This window comes from Chinchilla lanigera, unplaced genomic scaffold, assembly GCF_000276665.1.
Source record: "Chinchilla lanigera isolate Chin_1 unplaced genomic scaffold, ChiLan1.0 scaffold00036, whole genome shotgun sequence".
NCBI classification, from domain to species: Eukaryota; Metazoa; Chordata; class Mammalia; order Rodentia; family Chinchillidae; genus Chinchilla; species Chinchilla lanigera.
The window spans coordinates 20,975,643-20,983,870 of record NW_004955437.1 but is presented as its reverse complement, the minus strand read 5'-3'; the positions used below and the strand labels follow the sequence as shown (position 1 = coordinate 20,983,870).

Below are 8,228 nucleotides of genomic sequence, written 5' to 3'. Positions count from 1 at the left end.
CTGTGACCCCAGTATCTTGGCTAATGCAAGTGATTCAAGCAAATCATCCTAGACTTCCAAGGGGTTGGCAGAGTCTGGATTCAGAACCCCAGGCATGGTAAAAGAGGTAAAGTTGGGCAGGAATAGCCCCACACACCCTTCTGCTCCTCAGATGAGATGTCTGTCCTGCTCTCCACTGCCTCTGAACAGGCTATGTGACCTTCATGGAGGCTGTGCTGCTGCAGAGGGGCAAGGACACTGACCTAGGAACCAGAAAGCGTGGCCTTGCAAACTGGCCAAGATGGCCCCTCACTGGTTATAAGGCAGTTAAGAGGCCAGTGAATTCGTACAGCTCTGACACAGAGCTACATTAGCTTGGTATGGCTCCGGGACTGGTGATGGGAGTCACTAATCCCCCTGCCACCCTTTGTACATGTACATGAGCTGGGGAGATCCTTGCATCCTCTCGCTCTCAAATCCGGATGACCCAGGCTTCTTGCCCCTCCCCCCTCTATGGGCTTGTTATGGACTCAGAGAGTTCTAAGTAAATCAAAAGACCTCAGAGACCTATGGCCTACCTGCCAGGCCACCTGGGGGAAGAAGGGCTACAGTAGTGTACCTGTTCCTGTGGGTGTGTTCCCAAGGAAGCGAGCCTGGGCTGCGGGCTGCTCAGGCTTGTGTGGGGGCTGCTCAGCAGAGTGGAAGGCGGATGTGCAGGAGGAGCCACGAGGAAGGAGGTTTCCTGCCACCTGCGCGGCCTGTGACCTGCGACCTCCTACTGCCCCCCTTCTGCAGCCTGCGCCACAGCCCACCCCTCCCAGTCATCACCATGCAACGCGGGTTATGCAAGTCCAGTCCCTTCTTGGTAAGACCAAGTAGGTCTTCCGCGATTCATCTGGTCTGGCAAAGGCCAAAGATTTTGAAAGCCAAGTTCTTAAAGAGCCTGCAGGAACTCCAAACAGGCTGTTTTGTTTGTACTTTCCCTTCTACTCTGAGGCTTTTTTATTTCTCCTCACTTCATCCAGGAGCTCTTGGACCTTTTCTGTTTTACCAGTCAACATCTGTATTCCAAAAAGGTTCTGGTTCAAGCCATTTACCTCTTATTAAAAACTAAATTGTCTTTTTCCTATGTAAGTCTACACTCTCAGCCCACTTAAAGGAAGTCCAGGCCATTAAGTGGTGGCCTGGCGTAGAAGTGCGGTAGAAGAGACTTAAAGGGGGAGGGAAGGAGAAATGACGGAGAGTCGGGGCTTGCCTTCTCTTTTCCTCTTGGCAGGCCAGACACAGGCTCTAGAGCTCCCTTTCCGGTTTCCATGACTCTCTGCATTGCCAGGTCTGCCTGGTTAATCCACCGGTTCATTTCACTTCCTACTTGACCTACGTACATAGACGATTTTTTTCCCCTTCCACTAAGCTGAACACACCTTAGGGACATAAGTCATGCCCAGTTCAGCTCCAAATACTACCCACTCTCTGGCCTGTGGCAAGAATCTTTAGGTGCTCAATGATTGTTGGCAATTAACATGGGGTCTGAATTTTCCCCCAATACAGCTTTAGCTGTATCAAATAGGTTTTGCTACATATATTGTGTTCATTACTGTTGAAATATATTTTATACAGCATCAAACTATCTTTGATAAAGAAAGGAGAATTATTTTCAATTCACAGGAAAATCAAAGCTCAAAGGCAAAGAAACTTTCGCTCAGAATCCAGCTTGCAGCCCCTGCTTTAGTTTGACTCCAGGATTCAGAATCCACCCAATAAAGTAGGAGACATGGCCTGAGTTGAGCCCTTGCTTTGCCCCTGCCGTTTCCCACCATTGGATCTCAGGTACCATTAGATCACCCGGAAGGATCTCCGAGGTTCTCCCCGAGACTCCTGCTGTGAGGAACACTGCACACATCATCTGAAATCTTGCCTGAAGAAGGAGGAGTGCGGTGGCCAGAGGCAGAACCACAGCTACTCCAGCTCCGCTGAGAAGAAAGAGGACACTTAACCCCTTTGGGATTCTTTCTTCTCCCACCCAGTACTTCTCAACCAAGCATCACCCAGTGTCCCTGTCTCAAGTCGCTTAGTTTCTTTCTCCCACATCTTCTCATCATCTCAAGATCTTGTTTAGAAAAGAGTTTGATAAATTTGTTCACATGGCTGAGGAAATGAGTCATAACGGCTCACAGGGCTGTGTCTTTTTGGGCCATTTGCATTTCAAAAGGAGTCAAACCTTAAATCAGAAAACGCCAAGCTCTTGATGCAATTTCAGTTACTAATGAGAGTGCAGCAAAAGGCTTTGGAGAAGAGACTGAATTTAATTCTTCTATGTTTGCATCATGAGCAGAACTGGTAAAAATTAGCCATGTCAGCCGCGCCATGTACCATGCCTCAGTTTCCTCATTTGTAAAGTCAGGGCTGAGCAGCTGCTTACACAGGGCTCTCTGGGACCCAAGCCTGGGATCTTTGCAGCAGAATGGGCTGCATGGTGACTGAGCAGAAACGTTTCAGTATCTCAACCCTCTGCTAGAAGCAGGACAGACTGCCGTCCAAGGGGCCATGGTCCCATTGAGGACCTGAGCTGTACCCACTTCTCCTCTGTTTCCCCAGCAGCAGCTGACTCCCCTCCCATTGTCTACAGCTGGGCAGGAAAGTACAGATCCTCATAGCTACACAGAGGATGTAGCCCAGAGTGTCCCAGAAGCTGGGTCATTATTGCAGAAAGAGTCAACAGACCGGGTATAGATAAAGCCAGGGTACACTGTACTTGTAGGGCCTCAGTTTTACCATCTGCCAAATGGGAATGCTGCTGTCTTGCTGTCTACCTCCTGGGCTGGACAGGCAGCTCTGCGGGGAGGAAGTGCATTGTGGAAAAGGACAGGGCATAGTGACTCTGGCAGCTGCGTTTCCACGGAAAAGCAGAATCTGTCCACATGGGGCTCCAAGATGCTCTGACTTGTGCTTCTCTCCTCCTCTCCCCAGTGACCTCCTTCTCCTGCAAGGGCCACCTCCCCACAGGAACGTCCACCTCCAGCCAGCGTGGACGTCTGGCCTCTCAGCCTCTGGGGCTCTCTCAGCCACAGCACTCCCAGGCTGGGGAGGTCACCGGAGCTCTCGGGAAGCCACTACATTGGGGTCAGGCTGACATGGGACTGGGGAGTGGATCTGACCTGCTGTCCTTCTGCTCACTTTCCTCTAGCAGAACCACAGTTGGGGCCCAGTAGAGAAGGTGGACGGCCCAGCTGGACCCAGCAACTCTGCAGAGGGCTGTCTCAGGGGTTGGGAAGGCTTCTGGGTCCTCGGAAACCCCTCCAGGCCATATTTCTGGTCCAGCTACCCAACAAAACCCCCTCTATACCCCCAAGGTAATAACCAGACCTGTGGGCCTCTGGCTCAAGCTGAATAATGGGAATCAGGGGAGACAGGTTCCGGGCCAGCTCTGAGGGATGGAGACTTGAATACCTCGCTGCGACTTGGACTCCCAGTCCTGTTTCTACTCCCTGGAGCCACACAGGACAAGCACGAGCCTATCCCCAGCGTCACTCCCCTCTCCTGCCCTCCTCCCCACCCCCAGGCCATCTCATTGTCAGTCCCCACAGTTTTCCTCAAGAATATAAGCCAGGGCTGGGTGTGGTGGTGCACATCTGTAATCAGCACTCGGGAAGCTGAGGCAGGAGGATTGTTACAAATTCAAGACCAGCCTGGAGTACAAAGTGAGCTCAAGGCCAGCCTGAACTGCACAGCAAGACTCTGTCTAAAACAGACAAAAAAAAAAAAAAAATAATAATAATAATAATAATAATAATAATAATAATAATAATAATACAAGCCCTGTTTTAAATGTGTGCCATTGAGTTTGGGGACCTCAATTTGGGACTTTACATTTCACGTCCACTTACATTTCCTTATCTTGGTTTCAATCCGTTGCCTTGTGGGCGTTATGGTTGTGGAGCTGCAGACTTGATAGTCACACCTCTCACTTCCCTATTAGCAACCCTGTAACTGCTATCAAGCCTTTAATGCAACCCCTGTTGTCAGTTGGAGCTCCAGCATCGTCCCCTTGGCTCTCTATCAGTCCACAGGGGTTCGTGACAAATCTTCGTGGTATCTTGCTGAATTACTGATTTATCTTTTCACCTCTCAGATGCTCCAAAAGATGAATTTTGGCAGGTTTAGTCTGATTTGTTCTCAGGGAGCACTTGCATAGATTCCTAGTAAGCACTACCTTTCTCCCCACCATACTGGGGATGGAACCCAGAGCCCCACACACGCTAGGAAAGCATTCTGCCACTTAGCTACATTCACAGCCTTGAAAATATTTTTGTTTTTATTTCTTTAAAATGTGCTTGACAAGTACTATAAAACCATTCTGAACACTACAATGCAGAGAATAAACATCCTGCAAATGTCACACACTCGGGATAATTCATGTGGTTTTTGTTTTGTTTTCTCGAGACAAGGTCTCGCTATGCAGTTCAGGCTGGCCTTGAACTCATGATGTAGCCCAGGCTGGCCTTGAGCTCATGGTGATCCTCCTGCCTTAGCCTCCCACGAGCTGGGATTACCACACCTGGCCTCCTGTATTTTTGATGTTTTGGGTCACATCCCCTTGATCCAAAGACTTCAGTGGGGACAGACAGCTCCTTACACCATGGATGCCCCAGGGAGCCGGTGCCCGGGGGTCCCCCTGCCACAAACAGGAACAAACCAGCACTGCAGGATGGAGTATCCCTCAACCAGTGCGAAGGGCCAAGCAGCACTCAGCACCCATCTCCTGTGGAGCAGATCACTGCTGCTTTCTTAGAGGGTCCCTACCGGATGGAACCCCCAACTGCCTACAGCTAAAATCAGTTCACCAATGTGCCTGTTGATGCTTTTTCCCCCTTCCTAAGTCACTCTCCTCTCTCATTCATTTCTGCTTCCCTGCATTGCTCCCCAAATCCAAGCCCTTGTTTTAGGAGGTGTGCTCAGAAGCAGGGGAATCCAAATGAACACGTCGCTCTCTCTTTGCACACATATTTCATATATGTCCCAATAGGAAGCCTACCCAACTTTGCATAAAGGGGATCATGGTACATGTGTTCTAAAATCAGCTTCTTTGTTGCTACCATAATATGTTCATAATATGAACTCACATAACAATCTGTTCACTGCAGGCAGTGAACATATTTGCATGTCAATAAATAAAATCCTGGTGTTGTATGAAAGGAGAGAAGGTTAGCACTCCCCTTGACAAGGAGGGAAGGGGCCCTCAGGCCTGACAACATGCATAAGGCACTGTCACCTTCTTAGAGGCATCTAAACAGCAGTTGAACCTGGAGTGGTGATGTACGCCTATAATCCCAGCACTCTGGGAGGCTGAGGCAGGATTACCTTGAGTTTGAGGCAGCCTCAGCTACATCATGAGATTAAGCCCAGCCTGCACTACATAGCAAGACCCTGTTTCAAAACAAAACAAAACAAAACAAAACAAAACAAAACAAAACAAAAAGGATCCTGGGGGTATAACTCAGTAGGAGAGCACCTACCTAGCATGCACAAAGCCCTGGTGCATCCTCAATAAAGAACCCCTTATTTGAATATCATTTGGACATTTGCCCAGCTTGTTTTCTAGAACTTCCTTCATGCTCCATAATTTCCTCTAAGGCGATGGTTATATCTGCAAATATTCCGGGTCCCTGGATGTCATATGTCTGGGCCTTGAGAGGTGAATTCATTAGAGGTGGCTTAGAGCCTCTTCCTAGCCCTGTGTGTATTGGGTTTCAATTCCTTCCTTATGTTCTTTCTTTTACAATTTGAAGTAAAATTGCCTGTGTCCTACTCTGCCTGCCTTCAAGCCCCAAGCTGTGCGCAGATTCCTTCTTGTTGTTCTCACTTAGACTCTGAAGGCTCTTTGCTCTGTCTTTGCCAATCTCCCCCGGCTGCTGTTCACCAGGGCTCCAGCTCTTTGCTATTCTTACAAATCCTGCCAATCTTCCAGCTGCATCCTGGGTCATGAATTCCTTCTTGCCACTCATGGCTCGTGCTTTCAAACCCCTGCTCATGGAAGGCTACAAGTGCAGCCTCCATAAAATCCCCTTTTCATCTTGACAGTAGCATTTGCAATTACTTTTTAGAATTTCAGGGTTTTATTGCCTCTCACAGCAGCCTTCTCTCATGGCATGAATTTGTCCAACATAGCATGTCTTATTCAATCCTCCCAGCACCTCGTGAAGCCAGTTGAATGCAAGCTTCTCCACTCAACAGATAGGTAGCCAACCAGTGGCACAGAGAGGTTTATGCACAAACTCAGAGACACCCAGCAAACCAGTGGACTGGTGCTCAGTTGTTTAGCTTCTTAGACTTTATAAACATAGTTCCCTTGCCCTCTCAGGTGGAGAAGGGGCTCTGGACGCCTGCCCAGTCAGGCTGGAGCAAACAGCCTATGCCTTGGGCCACTATCCCTTAAGGTCCTGGAGGCTGGGTCCCCTTTCCCCAGTGAGAGAAGTCCTCTCTGTGTGGAGGTCGTCTCCTCCAGAATCCCATCTCCCCTGCCACCCCCATCCCACCAGCAGCAGGGTCAGTGTCAATTCCTGCTCAGGTGTGAGTGACTATGAGCGGACACAGACACACACACACACACACACACACACACACACACACAACATGGACATCGAGGAACCCCTGGTCTCTCTCCCTCTCTTTGTCTGTCTCGGTCTCTGTCTCTGTCTCTCTCTGACACATACACCATGGACACAGAAGCACCCCCAAGTCTCTGCACCTCACACACAGACACACACATGCACCATGGACAGAGGCACCCCAGCGCCTGTCTGTCTGTCTGTCTGTCTCTGTCACGCACACGGAGTGCCACAGTTTCTGGCTCTTGCCAGTCAGTGTCTATCCGTCCCCCGCTCCATCCCCTCTCCTCCTCCTTGGTCCCCTGTCCCCCAGTCAGTACCCTGGCCACCTTCCACCGCGACCCGGGTCACTCACCCTCCATGCTGCCCACTCCTGCCCGCTCCAGGACAGTCTCCGATGGAGGGAGGCAGCGGGCACCTTCGGGTGGGCAAGGTCACGGGGGTGCCTCCGGGCCTGGGTTCCTGGCCCCGTGCCCCCACCGGAGCGCCCTGCCGGACCGGCCGGGCGGAGGTGGCCAGGGGGCGCTCGCAGGCCCCAGCCCCTGCCCGGCTGGATGCTCAGAGGCCGGGCTCGAGCAAGAGCGCCGTGCCGCTGCCCGCCGGACTCTGCCGCCCGCAGCCCCACACCTCCCTCCGTGGCCAAGGGAAGGAGGGGGCTCGCGCGGCGCCGTCACCATGGCACCCGGCACACCTGTGCGGCCGAGCTAGGGCGCCCCGGCCGGCTCCCCCCTGAACTCTCTCCGCTTGGACCCAGCTCCCCGCCAAAGTACCAGCACTCTCCGCCGCTCACTGCGGTCCCAGCGGCCACGCCCAGCAACTCCCTCTCCCAGTGCCCCACAGCCCAGCCTGGGTCCTCCCTCTTCACCCGGGTCGCTAGTGTGTGGTCTGGCATCCTGGGCCCTTTTGGGAAGAGGAGGAGAGGTGGACACACAGGAGGCCCTCAGGAGGGATTGGGGAGTCCCAGCAGCTCTGAGCACCCCCAGTAGAGCGGAAAAAGATATGTGGCTGATGACTACTGACTCTGGAATTACCCAGCCCAGGCACTCCCCAGGTGTGCGCCCTTGGGACGATTTCGGTTTCTGCACTTGTAAAATGGTTTGGAGGGAGAAAAGGTGGCATTGTCAAGTTTCTGTTTGGAACATAGTAGATGCTCACTTAATGAACTGGATTGATGACCACAGTTGTCCTGCCCTCTCCAGGTCAGGAACCCAACAGACAACATCCTAGATTCTTGCCGTGTGAATGACGATCTCAGCTTCCAGGTAAGAAAGTGAATGATCTATTCCTTCCTTTTTCGGGGGTCAGAGATTTGTTCCCTATTGAAATTTACTGGCAGTGCTGAGATTCTCCTGCAGACAAACTGAATCTCACTTGGTCCAGTGAAATCCAGCCAGTCAAGCTATCTCCATTGCAAGTGGCCAGGGCCTTGGCAGCAGTGTTGCTGTGAAACTCCCCTGGTGACAGTGACACATGGACAGGGTAGGGAATCACTGTCACCCTTCATGGCCTCCTCCTTTTGCAAGAGTCCTGGCCTCATAGAACTCACGTCCACCCACTGGGAGACATGAATAAAAGAGCAGGTGTATGAGTGGTCACCTGCCTATGGGCCCCCTATCTCCTTGTCCCTGGTGATCTTCCCAA

At 51.5% G+C, this 8,228-nt stretch overlaps 1 protein-coding gene across 1 annotated transcript in view; it reads right to left on the bottom strand.

Moving 5' to 3' along the window:
• The window catches only part of Npffr1 (neuropeptide FF receptor 1), a 24,328-nt gene extending 17,324 nt beyond the window's left edge, over nucleotides 1-7,004 (bottom strand). Inside the window, exon 1 of the mRNA XM_005390064.2 lies at nucleotides 6,943-7,004. Within this exon, the coding sequence (XP_005390121.1) occupies nucleotides 6,943-6,949 (7 nt within the window). The 5' untranslated portion in view covers nucleotides 6,950-7,004. The remainder of the gene's footprint in view (nucleotides 1-6,942) is intronic.
• Nucleotides 7,005-8,228: the final 1,224 nt, after the last annotated feature.